This window comes from Corvus cornix, chromosome 5 (genome assembly GCF_000738735.6).
Source record: "Corvus cornix cornix isolate S_Up_H32 chromosome 5, ASM73873v5, whole genome shotgun sequence".
In the NCBI taxonomy this organism is placed as follows: Eukaryota; Metazoa; Chordata; class Aves; order Passeriformes; family Corvidae; genus Corvus; species Corvus cornix.
Window position 1 is genome coordinate 36,826,104 of NC_046335.1, and position 22,439 is coordinate 36,848,542.

The 22,439-nt window shown below is 41.0% G+C and overlaps 3 protein-coding genes across 4 annotated transcripts in view; 1 reads left to right on the forward strand and 2 right to left on the reverse strand.

The window, feature by feature from the left end:
- STARD9 (StAR related lipid transfer domain containing 9) overlaps nt 1–6,780 on the reverse strand; it is a 101,517-nt gene extending 94,737 nt beyond the window's left edge. For both annotated transcript variants that reach the window (XM_039552106.1, XM_039552105.1), the window contains exon 1: nt 6,690–6,780. In XM_039552106.1, the coding sequence (XP_039408040.1) occupies nt 6,690–6,736 (47 nt within the window). In that variant the 5' untranslated portion in view covers nt 6,737–6,780. The remainder of the gene's footprint in view (nt 1–6,689) is intronic.
- Nucleotides 6,781–9,394: 2,614 nt separating this feature from the next.
- HAUS2 (HAUS augmin like complex subunit 2) lies at nt 9,395–14,258 on the reverse strand. Its single transcript, XM_039553220.1, has 6 exons — nt 13,936–14,258; nt 13,650–13,742; nt 11,774–11,843; nt 10,846–10,978; nt 10,080–10,188; nt 9,395–9,942 (listed from the first exon to the last, which is right to left on the reverse strand). Exons 1-6 carry the CDS (start codon nt 14,230–14,232, stop codon nt 9,793–9,795), a joined length of 852 nt encoding a protein of 283 aa, XP_039409154.1. The 5' UTR covers nt 14,233–14,258; the 3' UTR covers nt 9,395–9,792.
- Nucleotides 14,259–14,285: 27 nt separating this feature from the next.
- Nucleotides 14,286–20,025, forward strand: LRRC57 (leucine rich repeat containing 57). Its single transcript, XM_039553221.1, has 6 exons — nt 14,286–14,373; nt 15,119–15,289; nt 16,461–16,596; nt 17,599–17,867; nt 18,339–18,524; nt 19,083–20,025. The coding sequence occupies exons 2-6, from the start codon at nt 15,206–15,208 to the stop codon at nt 19,122–19,124; spliced, it is 717 nt and encodes a 238-aa protein (XP_039409155.1). The 5' UTR covers nt 14,286–14,373; nt 15,119–15,205; the 3' UTR covers nt 19,125–20,025.
- Nucleotides 20,026–22,439: the final 2,414 nt, after the last annotated feature.

Below are 22,439 nucleotides of genomic sequence, written 5' to 3' on the forward strand. Positions count from 1 at the left end.
TGACACTGAATGCTGCAATGTGATGTCTCACCCTTCCTGCTTTGGTACCTTTCATTTTATTATTTTTTTATTATTAAAAGCAGCTACTATAGTAGACCCTTAGATTTTACAAACAGAGGGGCAAAACTAATTTTCTTTTAAATATATGCTACAGATAGGAAGGTGGCAGTAAAATTTTAGAAGTGCACTGCTTTCTAAAGATCACATAAAGCACTGGATTAAAGAAAACTCTGGAAATCCTACCCAATCCTACTCACATAAATTCTCTGTGCACAGTAGTGATGTCTCACCATGTACTCCACAAAACTTAGCATCTAAAGACTGCATCAGTCCCCAGGGAAGATGTGATCTCTATGCATGAAGTCACATCACCTTACGCTACAACTTCTCTCAGATAGAGTAAGTGGTCTTAGAGAATGAAACCACCCAGCAAAGACATGACTCCAGCCAGGTTATTTAATGGCATCGTGCCTCCTTTTTTCTTTGCTGCATACAAAAGTCTGATCCCTGCTCCAAGACATTCTACACTCATGAAGTGTTCTTAGGACTTGGGAGGAAATGTGTTCTATGAAAATGCAAAATATTAGGAGAAAATAGAAGGCTTCCAAAAGCTGGTTCTGCAGGTGGTGTTTTATGATATTGTTGTAACTGCTTTTGCATGGGCAACAAGGTAAGACAGCCTCTTACTCTGGGAAGTAAACCATCAGTAGGTAGCACCTTGTGCTCCTGGCTTAAATGAGCACAGGCACATTTGTATTGTCACATAACATCAGCAGAAGTTTAATCTTCCATGGAATGGGCAGCAGTGGCCACTTAGTACATCACAGAATATTCCGAGTTGGAAGAGACCCACAAGGATCCTTGAGACTAACTCAAGGAATGGCCCATGTGAGGATCAAACCTACAACCCTGGTGTTATCAGCACCATGCTCTGACCAGCTGAGCTCATCTCAGGGTCATGTAGAGTTCTGCTGCTTTAACAAACTAGAAAGTCTGCCCTTTATCAAACTTAGAAAACTTGGTTCATGCAACTTCAAGAAAAATACATCTGGGAAAAGCTGCTGATGCAGTACCCTTATAAAGTCACAGATGTGGCTTATGGAAACCATCTGCTAATACCAAGTATGGATGCTACTAGAAAAGAGCAACCAATGACAGCTTACGTGAAACTTAAAATAATAGACTAAGTAAAAGAAAATAACTAATTTGACAGAGGGCAGAAAATATACCAATATAACCTTAACAGGATACACAAATATTAAAATACATTTGTTTGGAGAGGGACTTTCTTTATAAAACCAAAATTTAAATATCAACTTTTCTTTCAAAAATCCTTGTTCTGCTGTGGAAAAGAACTTGAAATTACAAGCTATGCATAAACAATGCAGCTCATACAGATTTTCAGACAGCAAAAGACTCTTGGAGGCCTGAGGCAGCTCTTTCCCACCATCAGGTACCAATCCCAAAATCCATGTGTAACAGAGAGACACAGAGGAACAACACTCACCCAACTACCACAGCAGATAAAAGTAGGTAAAAGTCTGCCATTTCTGTCTGTGTGAGAGGGCGACAGCACCAAAGTCGCAAGGAATATATATATGAAAATATACAAGAATGAGAACAACACCAAGCTCCAATCTGCTGTTGCTTTAATTTTATTTTGATAAAGCATTAAACATCTGTTATGCATAAGATTCAAGTAATGTTTTCTACGAAATTTACCACAAGTTATCACTCTTGTCAGCAGTAGACCACATTGCTGTATCTAAGTTCTTGTGGTTACACATGAACATGTAGAATAGCTAATAGCACAGTCTATAAAACAGCAATAAGTCTTCCTTGCAAAATAATCCTTCCTTTGTTTACTATAATATGATTACAAAGAACAAGGGAGATAGAGCACAGCAGAGACTAGTTAACAAAGTAAAAACTAATAGTGATTTACTTTGTATCATTTCTAAAATTATCTGAAAGTAATTGTATTTTTCCACATAGCTTTCCTTTTGAATAGAAATAGATTTAAAATATTCACATCATGATGCACCCATCCATCAAGCTCCTTTCTCAGCTATTCAGTGAAGCCATGCTCAGCACACTGCTCAGGTCAGCCTTGCACACCAAGCCTTTTTCTACAAACTCTAAGTGAGAAACTTCCCCTAAAACTCCCTCCCAGGCATGGGCTTGCTCACCTGAGTTCTTAGGACCACAAACTCAACCCCTCCTTCCCATCCTATCCTCAAGCCTCATTAACTGTTGCATACCAGGAAGGCAATTAGAGGAATATGTCATACAGAGCAGCAGCAATGAGGAAAACAACTGTTGCAGCTCAGACTGTGATAATAAACACCTGCACAGCTGGAAGAGTGGCTCAGCTTTGCCACCTGGGACTACCCAGACATTTCTTTGATGCTTTCATTTGCCAGAGTGTGGAGGACAAAGTCAGGAAATCCTGAGGGGACTGGGGAATACAGCTCAGAAACAAGGCAAAGCAGAAAAAAGGCAAAGAGCAGCTTTTGGATCAATTAATCTGTTCAGCAGCTATTTCAGGTGACAGGTCTGTGAAGTTCACAGAGGACGGGAAAGTTCATTTGTGAGTTATTAAAGACACCAGGAAGACTCTCTCAAATAAGAACTCTCTCCTTTTCCAGACCAGAGAAGCAGCTGAAAAGTGGAGATGATATTTTCAACAGCAGAATATGTCTTATGTTTTGCTCAGTCCTGCACAAGTAACTCCCAAACCTGAGGGTACTATCCCTTAAGCAAAGTACTTTAAAGTTCCAAAAAGCATCACAAGGCAACCTGGATGCCCTAGTGTCAAGTTTTTAACTAACACCACTGTAACTTTACAACTGAACAAAACAAACTTGCTGTGAATGATTTTACTCAGAAAGCTGAATCAATCCACAATTCATGAAGGAATGCAATGTCTTCTAGTCACTGGTCTGTGCTAAGAAGAGAATCCTATAGAAATGCATGAGACTCTTCATTGTGGTATAGAGCACTGTCTTCTAAAAATTGTTCTTTCCTATCTCTGACTTGTGTAGCAGCTCTCAAACTACACTGTGATAAATGACTGAATCCTGGGTACACACAAGTGAACTGAGACCAGCTGGATGGAGAGCAGAAGATGTAGTGGATCAGGAAGGGAAAGGCATGAGGCAGCTGTGCTCCATCCTGGTCCCAACACAATACTGCCCTGGACACGCGGATCACTCCCCTCCCAGAGAGTCTCCCATGCACAAACAGCCCTCCCTCTCTCCTCTTACATAACACAGGACTGAGATCCTCTACAAGAGCAATCAGCAGCCACAAGTAGGTACTAGAATCATGATGGGTTACCACAGCAAAGGGACAAACATGTTTGAACCTAGCAGCACATAAAAACTAGCACTGGTTTCTGCTGGCCTACATAAAAAAGTAAAAGGACATGTCCAACACTGTTTCTGTAGCATACAAACACCCAACACAGTGTTAAGAGAACTACCCAGGCACAAGGAGAGCCCTGGACACAGTACTTGAATACAATACTCAAATACTTTATCAGCCAGTCACACCATTTCCAAGTCTGGAGGGCGAGGTCTCCTATCATAACACCACACTGCAAACTGCAGTGCTGGCATCCTCCACAGAGCAATCAAAAAAGAAAGAGGAACAGCATTCCTAGTTCACATAGCTACGTGCTAGCATTCAAAGCGTTTCCATCAACAACTTCTGACTGACAGCCAAAAATAACATTACACTTTCCTTACAAAAGTTTCACATCCAATAGACCAAGCGTTAAGATGTCCGGAAATAAACCATAAAGGGATTTCATCAGTTCCCTGTTCCTATTTAACACCTGATTATTACCTATGGCTATAGACGATTTAATGCACCCATTTGGGCTTCTGGATTTCATTCTAAGGGGGAAATGTATTTACACAGAGCAAGTATCTGTGTAACCTCAAAGTAACAAATCTTTTTTAGTATGTAGGATAGTAAATGTGTAATAAAGACTTTTAAATATTACTCCAGGGAAAATATTTAACTAAATTTACACCCAGAACTATATTTTGGTGATAAAAAATAATTTAGTCTGTTACAGAATGACTGATAGCATTATGAAGAACACTGGTTACAGGCTGTTTAAACTTTAGGCAATGGAAAAACTTCTGCATTTTGTGTAACCGTGCTCGCTTAATATCTGTCACAGATTATTTGGGCATATGAGTTCTCTGTCAACTGTGATGGGCCCCATACAGATGCAGAACAAAAAGACCACTCTTTGCCTTATGCTAGATAACAAAAGTTTTGAGAGCTCCCGCATTACCATTTTTTAACATCTGAATTTTCAGTAAATTTTAAGATGCAAAGCCAATGTTTGTCTGCCATTGTAAATTAAATGAAGGGCAGCAATGAGGAAGTTTGCATGATAGTCTATAAACAACCAACTCACTCATGAGTTCTAGCCTTTGCCTGCAGCTTTCCAGTTTCTGATACTCTTAAAAGGCCAGGTTTAGTACCTTTGGCTGGAACTGAGGCTGTACAAATTACAGTACTTCAATCCAGTAGAACTGAAATTTTTACTGCAGGAAGTCTTCCTTTTTAAAACACCTGAAAGATCATAGAAGCTGTGGCAACATGGGTACCCTGTTGGGGCAATTGCAGAGTGTGCGTATAGAGACAGTGAGAGCTTTGTGTGATGACAATATGGAAGCAGTATAAGAAGCTGGAAAAGAGCAGACCTTTATGCCCACTGAGAATTTTGGTCCTTTCAATGTCTATCAAGGTTACTCGAAGCCTTCATATATTTGGTATTTGCTTCTAAGTCATTACAATCAGACAATTTTGTTCAAGACTAGAAAGCAAGTTCTCATGTCAGAGCCTTCACAGAGAATATACAACCACTTCCTCTTCCCATTTATAACATACAAAAATCCATCTTGAAATGCTTTTGCTGACCTCAACTGTGGCAGCACAGTAGAAAGAACAACTGGCCTACTGCCTCTGCAGTCAAACACCACGAGACTGGTCTCTGCCTCCCTCCCCATCCCATCTGTTACACCATAATGAGCTGAGTAAGTGGGATTACTTAACAGTTTCTCTCTCCCTCCATTACCCCTGAGTTTCCACTCTCACCTTCATACAAACATTTCTGTTTCAGCCTCAGATTAATTTCTCTCATGTTAAAGAAGCTGCCCACCTCTCTGATCACAGCCTCCTCTCCAAACTACATTCCTCACCAAAGAGCTGGCCCACACTGACTACATCAAAGGTTTTCCTGTTTACCACATCTTATCTGACAGCTACAGGTGCTGTTTAATGCTATAATGATATATTCACTATTATGCACTATTTAAAGCAGCCCACCCAGGAAAAACATTAAGACAGATGTGATGCAACATTCCTCACCAACCAGGATTTAGTGAGAGGGAAGATAATGATAAAAATCAAATAGTATATCCACCACTAAAACAACACCAAGCAATAAAAGGTTAAGCTAAGCTTACTTCAATGCTGCAGCTCTTCTTAAAATATGCCAATATCTATTAAAATCTGTTCCATTCACAGCTATACAACAAATCAGAACTATATAACCCAAGCATGATTTTAAACAAAATTATGGACACAGTATTTTTAAAATCAGTTAGCTTTGACTTAAAGGCAAAATGTGCTGAAAACCTGTAAATTAGTTTGCACATTTCCCTTTTCTATTAATGCTAGCAGGCTTGTATTGGGTGGGATTTTAAATTTTATTCAAAACTCCCTGATGTCTGTATCTGGAAAAAAAACCCAAAAACCAACAAAAACAAAACAACAAAAAAACCCACTATAGACAAAAAATAAGAACGAAAGAGTCCAAAATATGCTAGTGTACTGCTGGCTAAATGACTAGGCTAATTTTCTGCCTGGGCAACTCTTCAAGAATCATTTTCTCTACTGCATGAAAGAGTTATTTATCACAAAAGTCCATGCAGTCAGAAGACAACATGAGGGACTTGTGCCAAAAAGAAAGGCAGCATCAAACCAACCAAAGACTGGCCCTCAGAGCTTGTACTACTTTTCAAAGCATTCCTGTTTGGAGTGTTATAGCATTTCTCTATCAGGAGGAGTAAATTACCAGCCACTGACATTTGGGCTACTCGCTTTTTCTCTTTCTTTTCTTCTCCGAATTTCCAAAGTTTGCAAGGATTTAAGCACGTATTATATACAAATAACACCAGAGCATTGTGCTATGGCATCTTTTTGTCTGTGGGAGTTGTCTTCAAGCCGTTTCACGTAGCTTTTGGGATTTCCATTGGAGCCAAGCAAGCCGGGGAGGGAGCGGAGCGGAGCGACAATGGGAATATCCGGCTCTGCCTCCCGCTGGAAAAAACAGCAACAACAGCAGGGAAAGGCAAGACTCCTTTACACTGTATGACAATTGTCCTATTTTGGGGAGCTCAGGAAGAGGGAAGTCAGACTAACAGTTCCACTGGGTGACTTTTCCAAGAACACTTTCCAAGCTATTCAGCGAGGCGGCGAGAGGCTGCCACTCCTCCTGTCGCACCGCTGAGCTCCCCAGAGCCTACTGACCCTCCCTCAGTGCCGGCTAAGCCGCCCCAGGGCGGCGATCCCGTCCCGGCTGGCAGGACCAGCGGCACCCGATCACCCCCCGCGGCCGCCGGGACCCCCCGTCCCCCTCCGCGTCCCTCCGCGCCCCGCCGCACCTTTTGCTCAGAGGCCGGACCCGCACGGCCACCTTGACGTTGGCCATGGCTCGGCTCACGCCCAGCAGCTGCGGCCGCCCGCGCCCCGGCCCCGCATCCCGCCCCCCGGCCGAGATGGGGAGGAGCGGGACGAGAGGAGCCGCCCGTCCCGGCCCGTCCCGCCCCGCAGCGGAGGGCAGCGCCGGAGAGAGCCCGGCCCAGGCAGCCCCGCGGAGGGAGCGCCGGGGAAACTTCCCCGGGCGGAGAGTAGGAGTTTCGGGGAAAGTCTGCTCAGCGCAGCCGCGTGGCAGCCTCTCCAGTGTCCAAACCGCGCTTTTCCGCCTGAAACAGGGCTGCCCGGGAGAGCGGCACCCGCAAAGAAAGAGACGGCGATTTCGCGCTCTCCCCCAAATTCTCTTCTGCAGCAGCAAACCAGCGCAGGTTTTACCCAAGAGTTCAATGCCGCCAGTCCGATTAAGGGTGGTGCCCTTAAAGCGCTCACTAGGGACGAGCACTGTAAGCACTCCACATTAATTTGACAGGAATTTAGGGAAGGCAAGTATCCCTTCCTTATTAGTGCTAAAGGAAAGGTCTCAGGTGTTTTAGATTCCTTTGGAAACATCCCATCTTCATGTCTGTTATACTTAGGATCGAAAAGAAAATCTTGACACTTCCAAAGAACTTTAATTGAAATCAGTATCTAGTTGTTGCATTGATAAAAGGTTTGTATTTAGGGTAATATAAAAATCACGGAAAGTTTTTAAAAACTTCTTTTAGAATACTGTCTCTGTCACCTACTGGTATTACCAGGAAGATGCAAAACCAAGTAGCATTGGCATAAAGAAGATGCCAGGCTCAATAGACAAATCCTGTTTGGTTTTGAAAATTCCTTTTGCCAATGCAAATTTTTAAATGGACTTCTGGTTTTGCATTCCAAAATATGATAAACGGAGCTACATCTGAATATAATATATGAGAGTTTTAGAGTCCTGTGTTGTTTTTATATTTAAACTTCTGTTTAAATTGACTTTTAACTGTACTGCTTTTTTGTACTTTACGTATAGTTCTTCTCATGAGACAGTTTGCCTTAAACTCCAGAAATGTTATATCTAAATGAAAAAGGTACCACATTCCAGAAACTTTCCCCAGTGAAGCACGGGATAGAGCCTTTGGACCCAATACTTTATTCACCACAGCGATGCTAAAATGAATACCTACAAGTTGTGAATCACTGTATACTTCAACAGATTTATCCCTTTAAATTACACTAAAGAATTAATTGACACATCACTGGCAAATGGCAATTAGGTAAGCTCTACCAACTCCAGAGTCCAATAGTCCAATAGTAGATACAGTAAAAAAAAATATATACTCAACTCTTTGGGATATGGCAAAAACACGTATTTCAAAGAGCTACAAGGAACAAATTGACTAGAATATTTTCATTGTACTCTAAAATTATTAAATTGCAACAGCTTTAATTTGCCTGACCTAAATCATCACTGTAAGACATTGGGAGTGAGAGGCTAAGCCTATGATAGATGTAGAGGACATTGATTCACAAAAATCACAGAATCAATTAGGTTGGAAAAGACTCAGCTCATGGAGTCCGACCTATGATCACCTATGGTTCTGTTTTCTCCCATTTCACAGAATGTGCAACGCGTTTTCAGTAAAAATGTCAGGTTCTTTGCAGTTGTGTGGAAAACCTTCATTTTCACATCTGGAACAACAACATGGGACTTTGGACTCAAATCCTGCAATAACCTACATAGCAAGTGTTGGCACAAAGACCCCATTAATGTTTGTGGGACTTGATCACGAGTTTATATTCTTAGATTCTACCTCATGACATTCTGCTTAACCTAATTCAAATTGTTTCTATCCTCTTAACTTTCCTCAACAGCAGCAGAGAGGAACATCACCATAGCTTACACAGTATACTAGAGATTTGTTAAGTTGGATGTCTTGTCATCACACCCTGCAGAATGGTTACAAAGATTAAAAGGAGATTCTCAGAAAATTTCAAATATAAAATAGACCAAACACAAGTAAGTCATAATAGAGTGTGCTCAACAAAGAGCCAAAGATTTCTTCCTTAATTCTGCTTTAAGTTTATATGCAATAATCAGATAAACTTGTGAAATCTGTGGTACTGAGCCACCCAGTGGTTATTTTGAAAAAGCAAAATGCTCTTACTTCAGCAACAGAAATCAACAGGTTGGATGTTCACGTACCAAACAATACAATGGTAGAAAAGAATACATCTGCACCGCTTCTGTCTGCTCCGTATCCTGAATACAAAACTGGGCACCCTCCAAAGACAACCATCCTGGTTTATAGATGTCCTGCCCATGACATTTCACCAACCTGTCTCTTCCTGAGGGCTACAAACTGGAACAATCAATGCTTTTGATAAACTGTCAATCTTACTCATGGAACAAGAGTTTTATTCTAAGTGGGACACCGAAAATAGGGAAAGCAACAGAAAATCTGAACAACATATTTATATCATTGAATATCGAGAATATATTTGCTATCATTGAAGCATGGTTTGCAAATCAGTAGACCTGCCATATATCACCAAGTCCATTCCCTGCTTTCCCACAAAACCACATCAGTCACAATAAACTGTAATTTAAAACTAATTAAATTTCTTGATTGGAACTCCTACGGAAACATAAGCTTGGACCTAAGATTTTATAACAAAATTAAAAGCAAGAAACTGAGCTTTTGAAATCTAGTGCTTTTATTGAAGTTTCATGGTGATGTACAAAATACAGTGTTTTATCAAGATGCTTACAAAAATGAATAAAGATACTATAGCAAGTGCAAAAGAAATATCAAAGCAATTTTCCATTGAACATACAGGCTCCAAGGGACTCCAATCCAACTATTTCAAAAAGGAACTCCTTAACAGGCTTCTCAGCACCCTGTCTTCCTATGAGCTACTGCTTATTGTCCTTTTATTTCGTAAATAGTTGGAGAACTGTTACTTAATAACAGAAATATAACTACCTACAAAGTCTCTGTTGGATTAAAAGACACCCATGTTGCAGTTTTCACAGAAGACCCTAAGAAGGTAGTTCTTTGAATAGTCATCCTATTTGAGAAAAATGATTTGTTAGGTTAAAGATAAGCCAAAGTCCAAGTCAGCAGTATTGCATACGTTGTTAGAATACACTTCCTTTTGCAGTTTTTCCCATTTCAGTATTTGCTCTGTCAGCTCCTCCAACTCTATCATGAGCACCTCTGTTTTTGACAAAGTGGTGTCCTGAAACAGAAAAGGGTTGGATTTAATCTCTATACATCCTGTCAGTCTATCAGGACATAAAAGTAACTCAAATAACCAAACAGCATTGCATTTTTCATGCTGGAGAAGACAGCAGGTTCAGTTCTTTTACTACTCACCATATTGTTCATCATATGTGATATCTGAGGCATGCTTCTTACAGACTGCAAATGGCTTTCAAGCTTCTCAATGAAAGTCACAGCCTCTGTCAGCAACTCTACTATACACCTGTAACCAAAAATGAGCTCAAAGGTTGCGCTAAACAACAAGAATTTAATACCTATAAGCTCTTTTTTCATTGCCCTGCTTTTCTTAGTCCCCTTCTCCAGCTTTATGCAAGCTCCTTAACATCTAATTAATTTTTCTGCAATTACACTTCTTGCATGACTCTTAGCAACAAGCAGGGCAGGAATTACAGAAATGACTAGCCACTTCTTCAGTACTTGGGCTAGATTTTTAGACCATAAGAAGAAGGACTATACTTTTAAAACATGCACTATGCGTGTCTGGGAATCATTCATGCTTAGCTCTAAGCAAGCAACAGTGGTAGGAAGACACCCAGTGCTAAAGTAACAACTGCTTGGGAGAAGCATAAAAAACTCAGCATGTAGCACATTTGTTTAAAACAATACATCACAACTTGTTCTGTAGACTTCTGAAGACAAGACCAAAAACCTAAGTAAATATTCATAAAATATGTATTACTACCTTCCTACGAATTTATCAGTGAGTAAACTACTAGCTTTTAGCTGAGGTTCTGCTATCATTTTTTATGTCTATTTTTATCAGGGGAAAAATTAATGAAAGCATGGGATTTTTACTGTCTACTAGTTCAAATTAATTTGGACTCATGCATACAAGAACAATTCTTTCCTGTGTGCCTACTTGTGAAAAGTAGCCTCAATAGGCAGGCTCTCTTGACATCTGTGTTTTATCAGCCTCTTTCTGAGAGCCCTCTTCTCTTTCAGTATGGCTTCCAGGTGCCTGTTCATATCTTGCAAAATTTCGCACTTTTTCCCTGTAAAATAAAATTGCAAAGTTGAACCTATTGTCCTGCTAAAACAAGAGCAAAATCTGTCCAGCAGACAGAAAGAAAAACACTGATCTATTGCAATGGACAGCTTACATTCAAGACAGACATTAATCAGAATGGCTTTTGCTGGAGCATACATGATTTAGTATCAGCATGCACTCAAAGTCACCATAACTACTTTTTAGAGATATAGATATGTTGTTTTACATTATCCATATTCTTAAGTAAATTCTCTTTGAGATGAAGTCAACTTCTTAAACTATACCATAGCATTGAAGTATTGCAATAGATTTCACTACCCTACCCTAACAGTGGCAGGCTAGAATGCTTTTAAGTACCCATAAAATCATAGTGGAAAAGTGTGAAATAATAGATGAACACATATGCTCCCCAAGTGCTGAATTATAAATTTAGGTTTAGGGGGAGAGAGATGCAGCAGAAACACACGGAGTTTCTGGAAAACAAACAGAGTAGCACATGCAGGCCAAGGGTTACTGATGATCTCAGAGCTGATGCTCCACTGACCCTGGAGAGCTGATCACACCTCCCACACTGTTTTGGAGAATGAGTTACACACAGAGCTTCTACTAAGACTGTAGAGAGTGCAAGTTCAAATAGTATGGAAACATGCTTTAGATGTTAATGAAACACCTACCACCTCCAACAATTATTCAGAGACGACTGCTGCAATAACTTCTGGAATTGTCATGTACTCAGAAGAAACATTAATCTGCTGCTAATTTAAGACTCTTGGTTTTTCTACGGTACAACTGCACTTACCTAAGTGAAAATGGTGAGTAATGTCTGCTGTCTCATTCTCCAACTGCATCATTTCCGTTTCCAGTTTTATCTACAACAATAATAGCATCAAATGAAAATGCATTTTTAACATACTTATCCAGATATTGTTGACTCTCGTGGGGTGGAGGAGGAAGTAGAAAGGGAGAAAGTGGCAGCATAGGAGAGAGCATGTGTACGAAAGAGAGCAAGCATTACCACAAGAACATGTTACCCTGCTCTCCAGAGAGTGTCTACTACTAGGTGGGGCTTTTTTGGTCAACAAGAAAAAGACTGTTTAAAAAGACCAACTTAAATAATTTGGTGATTTGTGCTGGAAAAGACAGATCTTGCAATTCATTCCTAAACCACAGAATTTATGATAGAATGGCTTGGGTTGGAAGGGCCGTTAGAGATCATCTAGTTCCAAACCCCTGCCAATGGGCAGGGATATCACCTGCTAGACCAGGTTGCTCAGAGCGACATCCAACCTGGCCTTGAACACTTTCAGGGATGGGGCATCCACAACTTCTCTGGGCAACCTGTTCCAGTGTCTCACCACCCTCACAGTAAAGCATGTTTTCCTAATATCTGATCTAATCTAATCTATCTTCTTTTAGTTTAAAACCATTCCCCCTTGTCCTAGCATTATCTGCTTGTGTAAAAAGCCACTCTCCCTCACTTTTTAAGCCCCCTTTAAGTACTGGATGGCTGCTGAACAATCCATGCTCTCTCAGCCTGTGTTTGTAGGAGAAATGTTCCAGCCCCTGGATCATCTTCATGGCCCTCCTCTGGAACTGCTCCAACAGGTTCACCTCTTTCCTGTCCTGAGGATCCCAGACCTGGACACAGCATTTCAGGTGGGGTCCCACAAGGGCAGAAGAGGTGAATCCCCTCCCTTGCCCTGCTGGCCACGCTGCTTTTGATGCAGCCCCTGATGTTGTTGGTTTTCTGGGCTGTGACTGCATGTTGCTAGGTCATGTCTAACTTTTCATCCCAAGTCCTTCTCCACAGTGCTGCTCCCAATAAGTTCATCTCCTGGTCTGTATTCATGTCTGGGATTGCCCTGACCCAGGTGCAGGACCCCACATTTGGTCTTGTTGAGGCTCATGAGGTTCTTGTGAGGCTACTTCTCAAGCTTGCCCAGTCCTCTGGATGGCATCCCATCCTTCTGTTGTGTCCAGTGCTCCTCTCAGCTTAATGTAATCTGCAAACTTGCTGAGGGTGCACTGATCCCTGTCTACGCCATTGATAAAGATATTGAAGAGCATCGGTCCCAGGACAGAGCCCAGATACCACTGGTCACCAGCCTTCAGCTGGACATAGAGCCATTGACCACAACTCTCTAGCTGTGTCCATTCTGCCAATTCTGTAATCACTGGATAGTCTACCCTTCAAACCCATGTCTCTCCTACTTACATGTCTTGCAAAGCAGTTTCATAGTCTATGTAATGTCTAAACCAACATTATAAAATACAAGGCAGCAGCTGGTTCAGGCAGTAGGAAATGTCTGAGATTACTGCCGGCTAACCAACAAAATTGCCTATAAAGAGGCACATTTTTGTGACTTGAAGTCAACTACATATTCTTTATTGTTCAGTTTCCTTAGAAAACTTCAGGAAACAATTTAGTCAAAGGTGCAGCCTGCTGAGTCCTTCTACTTATTCCTAAAACTTTTGTTTCACAGTTTTGTTCTTTTCTTGATGACAACTCAGTCCACTGGGGAAAAAAGTGCCAACTGTTAAACAGCTGAACTGTTAAAAAACCCCTCAAAACATGAGACATCATGGCACGTGGCAGTCTGATACTTCATCAGAGCCCTGGATTACCGCCAGGTATCAAAGTGCTGAGTGCACACTGGCAATAGTAAAGGCTGTACCTCATTGATTTCAGCTTCCGTGTTTACCATTTCTTCCATCTCTGAGAATTTTGCAAAGCATGGCGTTCTTCTACTAGTTAAATCCAAAGCCTCCTTTGAAAGTAAGACAACAGGAAAAATGCAATCAGTAGCAAGAAAGTACCGAGCAAATGCTCCATAATAAGTCTTCCACAGTTTGAAGTTGTTCCTCTCCTGCGCTCCGCAATACAGCACAATTCACCCGAACAACGCCTAAGTCACGCTACTCCGCGGCGCCGTCCCCGCGGCCGCCGGGCCCGGGCGGTACCTGGCTCACGGCGCCCGCCGCCAAGCACCGCTCCAGCAGCACGGCCGCCGCCGAGCGCTGCCCGGGCTCCCAGGGCCAGGGCTCGCCGCCGCCCTGCTCCTCATCGCTCTCCACGTCGAGCCACGCGCTCCACTCCAGCTCCAGCTCGGGGTCGCCATCGAGCTCGGAATCGGACTCGAGCTCGGGGTCGCTCGCTCCGCGGGGCCCGGGCCCGGGGCTGGGGCTGGCGGCCTCCACGGGCGGACTCCCGGCGTCTCGCAGTGACGGCGGCGGCCGGGAGCGCCTGGGGGCCGCCATGACGGGCGTGGCAGGAACGGCGGTGACTCGCGTCCGGTTCCGGGCGGGGCGCTGCTGGAGCGGCGGTTCTGGAAGGGCGGAGCGCGGGGGACGAGTCGGGGCTTCGCCGCCGCGGAGTGTCTGCCAGCGGCGCCCGGACAGGTTGGTTGAGCCGAGCCGAGCCGGGCCGGGCCCGGCGGCCTCCGACGGTGCTGGGGTCGGGGCCGGAGCAGCCGGGCGGGGTTGGGGCGGGGGGACCGCGGCCTGCAGCCGGTCAGGGCTGGCCTGGCCCCTTGCCGGGGCGCCGGCTGCGGCACGGGGCGCATCTCCTGTCGGGCTCCCCGTCGCGGCTGATTACGTGCTGTCCCCCAGGCTTCATTCCCCACCGCCCGGCTGCGAACCCGGCACTAATCCCGGGCCTGTGACTCGTGCGCCCTGGGATTAAACCCGCCTGGGGTTACGGAGGTGGGTGTCGTGTGTCTGCTAAGAGTCACGGCAGAGGAGTCAGTTCTCTAAATAGAATAAAACCCAAATAAAACCCAAATAAAAACCCAAATAAAACAGTAGCAGTGTCGGCAGGCCAGCGCTGATAGATGCCACAGAAATCACAGCCCGTCTACGTGGAGAATCTCCTTATGCTGCGGGGTCTCGAAAGAGGCAAAATGTGGAAAATGTGCAGTTTTCCCACTTCGTTTTAACTCTGTTTGTTGCATCATTTCAGTAATCAAACTGCTGTAATGTAGGTAAATCTGCTTAATCTAGGTAAATCTAGGTAAACCTTTAGACTTCTAGGTTCTAGCTATGAGGGAGATGAAAACGCAGCAGTGAAATGGTTCAATGTGTCAGAATGCTTGTAGTGTTGGGGACAATGCACGTAAAATGACTTTTTACATTTGCTTTATTGCAGAGATTTTGGATTGTAGTTCTCTAGCACAGAGTAAAACTGGCTGACACCATTACTCGAACTCTGTGTGCTTGACAGAGAACTGTTAGGATGGGAAATAGTGCACTGAAAGCCCACCTGGAGACAGCACAGAAAACTGGTGTGTTTCAGCTAACGGGAAAGGGACTTACTGAGGTAATGTACTGGGGGGGGAAACATGGCTGTTTGTGTGTATGACTGACACTTTGGGAGAGAAATTCCCACTTCACTGTCATAATGCAGTTGCATACCTGTATTTCTTGTAAACAGTCATGGAAAATATTTCAAGTTTTGTTGGGGTTTTTTTCACTTTTGCTTGCCTTGTCTTCTGATTGAGGATTTATCTCTCAGGGCACTTATATACTTGTGAGCTTATGCTTTACAGTATGTATATCTTCAAGAAGTACTAGTTTTGATGTTGTGCTTTTAGAAAATGTCTGTAAACTTGAGGGGGAAAATGTAAATTTTATAACCATATTGTTGCTCAGAAAGGTACTCCACAATTTGTCACATTTAGATACTTCTGTTGTATTTAACTGTAGCCATATGAATAGTCTGTACAGGCTTTTCATTGGGCTGGCAGCAAGCATCACGAAAGTTTATTATATTGGAAATTATCTTAACTTAGACTCAACTCCAGAAAAACACAGAATGTCCTGGAACCATAAATCCAGCAACGATTTGCAGGATAGCCAAAAAACCCTCTATATTGCAGTAATTTTCCAAGACTTTTCTAACATGCTTTCTTCCACTGTCCTACCTCCTCTCTTCACTTTTTCTCTGTCAAGCCAAAGGAGAATCAAAACCACTGGCTTATTCGCCAGGACTCCTTGATGGTGATTGTCAGGTTTTTCTTTTTTTCAGCTGAGTGCCAAGACTCAGTACCAAAGTGGTACAGGATGTAAACAAGAGTAAGGAAAATGGTATACATAATTACTTAAAAAGGGAAGCAGGAGAAAAATTTTCAAATCATCCTCTGCTAAAATATAGAGGCATTAACTAGGTGTAGAGTATTTTAAATGACAGGCATGTTTAAGAGAAGCACGTAAGAGGATGAAAATGTAATGTTTTTAATTTTACTTATTTGGACGAAAAACTACTCTTTCTGGATGTTAGTGTTTTCTTTATACCCCTTTTCCCTACCCCAGATGAAATAATATTTTAAAAAATATGCATTGAACAAATTTGCCAATTGCGCTGTGGTGATTGGACATTGTGATACATATGACAGTATGTAACAGTCGTACAATTAAAATTTTAAGCTGTATGACGTGAAAATTCAACTTTTTATCAACTATTTAAACGCTGTATCTTTTCCCCCCCATAGTTTCCTGAAGATCTGCAGAAGCTAACAAGCAACTTAAGGACAATAGACTTGTCGAACAACAAAATAGAGCTCTTGCCACCTCTCATTGGAAAATTTTCCTTTTTGAAGAGCCTTGCTCTAAACAACAACAAACTGAGTATGCCTGCTAATTAATATCTCCACTGATTTTTAAAATAATAAGTTGTTTTCTCTATCAAAAACGAAATTTAATTATTTAACTCTCACAAGATGTAAACAGGGAGTTTAGTCACTTAAACTGAAATCTTTGGAATTCATGTACAGGATAAAAACCTCTAAATCATAAATTCTACAAAACTAGTTGCCACTTAGTGTATTATTAATTTTGCAATGACACGTGAGTACTTAAACCCATAGAGGTTTTGTGCTGTGACTTACCTGACGTGAAGGTTTAACAGTGTCAGATGGTTTACTACTTGCCTAGAGAACAGGTAATGAAGATCATATGTAGACAATGTTGCTGGCCATTCAGTGGTTGTTACTGTTTCTGTTAAACAAACATCCATCATTATGGAAAAATCACAATGAAGAAACTAGGGGTTTTATGCATTAATTATGTATTATTTGCCTTTTTGAAAAAATGGAGATAATTTACGAACCTCACTGACTCTGTAGCGCAGCTCAGGAATGTTAGAGATTATACTCGTGTAGGTGGAAAGAGGGATGAATGGATGCCAGCAGACCTTACTTGGTGAGGTTTGTATGCTGGTATGACACACTATGAATTATCTCATAACTTACTTCTGAGCAAGTTGAGTAATACCTTTAAAGGGCAAAGGTGAAGCTGTGAATTTTGTGGGTTTTCAAGTGTCATAGAACCTGTTGGCAGAGTGTTAGTAAGGACTATAACTGACAGGCTAAAGTCTCCTGAATAGTGATTGCAGATTGTGATTTGAATGTCTGCCTTGTCTGCAGATTGTGGAAGATGGTTAAAAAGCATGTATCATCTCTGGGCTTAAGTTTCTGTGCAGGGATCTGTGCCTTCACTGGAAAATGGGGAGGAATTCAGTGAGAAATTACTTAAATAGCACTGTTCTTCATGCAGAAGCTTATTTGAACTAAATGGGTATGCATGTTTACTGCTTTTTAGGTCATATGCTCTTCTGTCATTTTTCTGTAGCTGCTTTACCTGAGGAGCTGTGTAAACTGAAAAAACTGGAAACACTACACCTGAATGGCAATCACTTGAGGCAGCTACCAGCTGCATTTGGACAACTTTCAGCTCTCAAAACCCTAAGCCTCTCTGGAAACCAGCTTCGGACTGTGCCTACACAACTCTCTGGTCTTCGCCATTTGGATGTGGTCGATCTTTCAAAAAACCAGATCCAAAATGTGCCTGACACTGTGGGAGAACTGCAGGCTATCGAACTCAATTTGAATCAGAATCAGGTCTGGTAACTGAGATGTTGTGGGCATGTAGATTTAGGACATGGTTTACCTTAGACTTAATACAGCCATGGAACATAGGATGAGACCATCAAAACTTTATAGCTAAAAGACATCTCCTGAACACAACACAAATGAGGAATCATAACTAGAATTTGTGTACCAATATATCCAACTGCCTGATTTGATTAACTAAAAAATCCTGAATTTAGTCATGCAGAAAATGATTTGAACAGTTCTTGAGCAGGAATGTGACAAACAGATGTGTAGGTTGCTTGTCATCATGGAATAAAAAAAAGTTATTTTGATTTTTGATCATTTGTTACTTATGTATTATTTTTAAGTACTTACTATTAGTACAGTATAGTTTACATTTACAATATGGCAATTGTTCTGTGTAAGTCTGAAACAGATCACTTTAATAATCACTGATCACTACCATTTTAATCCCGTTTCTCTTTTCATTTCCACAAGATTTCCCAGATCTCCGTTCAGATCTCCCACTGTCCACGCCTCAAAGTCTTGCGTTTAGAAGAAAACTGTCTAGAACTCAGCATGCTGCCTCAGAGTATCCTCAGTGATTCCCAGATCTCACTGCTTGCAGTAGAAGGCAACCTCTTTGAAATCAAGAAACTCAGAGAACTGGAAGGTTATGACAAGGTTTGTGTTTTGGTTTTGGTTTTTTGTCTCTTTTTTTAAAGAAACTCCTGGTGAAGTCCTTACTCAGAATACTAAGCATTTATGCTGGTGAATAAAAGCACTAAATAGTCTGTTGGTAGTGTCATTGCTACTGGATTCATAACTAACTTCTGAAAACAACTTCAAGAGTTCTTCAAAGATAACTTTCTCATAGGATTCAGGGTCAATGTTCTTTCATCAGCATCTTTTGAAGGGTAGCTAATAATGACAGGTGTGTTCACTTTGATGGGATGAAAACCAATGGATTCTTCGTATTATACAGCATTCATAAGTATTTAGCATTAGTTCATCCTTAACACTGGAGATTTGACCATTAATCTGAATTGCAGCAAATGCCAGAAATTTTTGGGGGGTGTCTTTGTTTGAAATGAAAGCTCTAATAGTTATGCCTGGGATATAAAAATATGCTTTAGATGCAGACTGTTTTTGACTCTTAGAGCAGAAGCTTAGCTGCTTTAAGTAATAATGAATTCTCTATTAATTTCTGAGAAAATCTTATATTTTTTGTTTTCTTTGTAGTACATGGAACGATTCACAGCTACAAAGAAGAAGTTTGCATGATTGCTGTTCTGACCCTGTATATTACCAGTAAGAAGACCTAGATTAGAAGCGTCTGCTTCACTGACTTAAACCAAGACTGATGAAGGAAATGATCAGAGTAGTCCTCTTCTAGTAGTCTGATACAGCCTGTTAAGGCCACATTGAATAAACTTGAACTAGAGAATTTAAGTATTGAACTGATGAACCTGCCCAGGGGCCAGTTTTGATTTTTGTGCCACAATAGCTTTTAACACAGTACATGTTCTCCTTTGTCAGGGCTTGTTCCATCACAGAGAAAGGGAACAAGCATTTCAAAGTGGCCAGTTCCCTTTTGTCAGGAAGCTGGCTGTTGATTTGTAAGAGGACTATTTCTTCTGGAAACATTTTTCCATGATGGCACATGGAAGTTCTACCACCAAAGCACTGTATGTCTTGCAGCAAGCACTGTTCTGCAGAGAAGAACTTTTACAAATGAGGTTTTAGTTTATAACCTGTATAAGTTTGTTTTGGTTTTTTTTTTTTTTATGAAGCACAAATAGTTGTGGTTAAGTTAAATGTTTTATTAACAGCTTCCAGTAAACAAATTGTGGTTTGAGCATCCTTTATTTATATTTAACTCTACAGGCTTTCTTTTCTCATAAGCAAGAATTGCACTACAGTCCATTTTTGCTTGAGCTGTATCAAATAAAAATTAGGTTCATCTTCAGTGTATTCAGTAAAAATGTATATCGCTAGAAAATATAATATCCTTGCACTGACTCCTTGTGTACAGAGCAATGCTGAAGGTTTTAGTTGTCAGCCCACTGCTGCTGCCTTATTACCAAAAGCACCTAGAAAGAGCTAAAAATGTATGCAATTATGTAACTTATACTGAAAAGGAAAATGTACTTGTATATTTTAGTAAATTATTTTCAAAAAATCAGTTCAAGTTTATTTGGTGTAACTGTTGTCATTTTAATAGGTAGTACTAAGATGTCACTGAAAGCCCTCATTTAGCTGAGTCTGTCAGTTGTTGGTAACAGCTACACCTCAACATTACACCCATAATTAGGACTAGCAATAAGTGGTTCTTTCGTGATGCTCAGAGACATATTTAGTTCCCTGACCCTGTTGCCATCTTATTTCAATTCTTACATAGTAATACTTAAGAGTGTTTTAGGGGACATCAGCTCCTTATTCAAAGGATCGATGTGAGTCATCATTTAACAGGGAACCAGTTGTACTAGCTATTATTTCATTAAAAAACTACTAGCTTCTTGTCAGAAGTAGCTGTCAGCTGACAATGTTTATGAGACTTTGTTTTGCAAAACATAACCAGGAAACTGCTTTAAGAACATGTACATGTTACCATAATGCAAGGCCCTGTATAATCAGAAATCTATTCAGCTTCATACTAATAGATTCCACAGATTATGACATGCAAATTTGAGCAGTGAATAAAGCCTCCACACTTGTTCTAAATTTTAGCTCCTTCTACTTGATACCTAAATCCCATTTGAAGTACTAGCTTTTTTTTTCCTGTAGATTTGCTGTGCATGAGACATCAACAGAACAAATTAACTGTTAGCAGATTCCCCCTTTGTATTCACCAAAGGAGTGGTCTATCATCAATATGTATGCACTTGGCAATACTGTGCTGTGGTGGCATTTTGGTTTTACTATTTTTTAACTGAAAGTATCTGTGCTCCGAGATGCTGCTTCTCTCATTTAACATGTGTTTATGAGGATTCTTTTTTTCTATTCAACAACAATGTGTAAGAAGAGATGGTAGAGCACAATCGTTGAAAATTATGGAGTTAGCATTGCTATAAAAAAAATATCTTACTACTGTGGGAAGTATTTAATTAAGTCAGTATTTCTTTTCTTGATCACTAGCACATTTAGAAACCTCTCAGTTGCTCACTGTTAGGCTCCTTTGCTGCCTTGGAGTTATGACAGCTATCAAAGCTTTTGCAGAGCAAAATGGAGAAAGCACCATGTAAAATACTGATTGGAATCGAGTTAGTCCTAATTAATTAAACTTGTTCCAGAACAGAGGAAGACTGATTTCTGTTTCAAGGAAAAAATAACTTACTGATGCCCTTACCTGTTTTAACTCACTGCAATGAATGTAACTAAGTCACAGAGTAGAATGCTGTTCTAGATATTTCAGCACTCTGTAACCTATTGATGGTTTTATATTGGGACTTCCTGTTTTCCCTTCTCATCACCCCCACCCTACAACAAGTGAAGCTATAAACCAATTTTATTTCCATGCACAATCATGCTTGCAGCTTTTAAATTTTTGATTTACTGAGGTAGAACATTACCCTAGTTAACAATATAAACCATTTATGTATTTTGTTTCAGACCTGTATCACTTGCTCTCCAATTTTCCATTGCAGTAAGACACACATTTCATCCATCTATTCAACCAGCATTTAGACACTGTTTTGCTTCAAGTGCAGCAAAAGTGAATTAGCAACTGCGGGTTATTGTGTGGTGTAAACAGTGAGTTGTTTCACCATATAGCCTTCACAGAGGTGAGTTCTGCAAGTAGCTGTACAAGCAGCATGTGCTGCAGTTCACAGTACAGTTACTGCTGTGCTAAAAGTCTGTCTTTCATCAAGGAGTAGACTAGCTTGAATTTACCAATTATTGTCCTTTAAGCATACCCATGGAACACGTGCTGCCTCCTCATAATAGTTACGTAAGCAGGCTGTCCCTAGTTTCTTTACCTAGTTATATAGATAGAGTAGATATATAGTATGTTAGAAGTACTTCTTCCAAGCTCTTCCCAGGTATGGTAGTCTCTCTTGCAGCTCAGAACTGTTGCAAGTCAACAAAAGTCTCTATTTCCCCCCATACCTCTTCCCTCTTAAGAGTGTTCTGGGAATCTGAGGCTCTAGTATGAGAGAAAATACAATTTAAATTGCCTCACAAATGAAATTGCATTGGCAGTAGGTTAAATCACTACATTTCATCTACTGGACTTGTTATTTGATAGGCATTTGTTACCAATACTTAACTAGAAAGTTTTAAGTTATTTTACTTTGTTCCTTTATCATCCTGAAGTATACTCCCATGTATGTCATGGTCTTTCAAAAAAGAGATGGACACAGTTCATAGACTGAATTTAGGAGATGTTGATTTGCAGGGATCAAAACTAGAGTGTTAAAGACCAAAATATTCCTCTCCTCCCAGCCACACCCATTCTTTTCTTAGCCTTGGGATTTCTGTGAAATAAAAATAGAAGAGAAACTTCCTAGTTGCATAGCAGCAACTAGTTCTGCCAAGTTTTTCAAGGACAGGAAACTAAACAAAGACATTTCTAAGAGAAAATAGTTTTAAAACACA

Bases quoted from the DNA above. Each gene is read 5' to 3' on its own strand.
- HAUS2 (XM_039553220.1), bottom strand. From the start codon at position 14,232: ATGGCGGCCCCCAGGCGCTCCCGGCCGCCGCCGTCACTGCGAGACGCC. The intron at 13,743-13,935 runs GTACCGCCCGGG...TTACTTTCAAAG, and splicing joins CGGCGGGCGCCGTGAGCCAG to GAGGCTTTGGATTTAACTAG. The intron at 10,979-11,773 runs GTAAGTGCAGTT...TTTATTTTACAG, and splicing joins TACTCACCATTTTCACTTAG to GGAAAAAGTGCGAAATTTTG.
- LRRC57 (XM_039553221.1), top strand. From the start codon at position 15,206: ATGGGAAATAGTGCACTGAAAGCCCACCTGGAGACAGCACAGAAAACT. The intron at 16,597-17,598 runs GTATGCCTGCTA...ATTTTTCTGTAG, and splicing joins TCTAAACAACAACAAACTGA to CTGCTTTACCTGAGGAGCTG. The intron at 17,868-18,338 runs GTCTGGTAACTG...CATTTCCACAAG, and splicing joins TCAATTTGAATCAGAATCAG to ATTTCCCAGATCTCCGTTCA.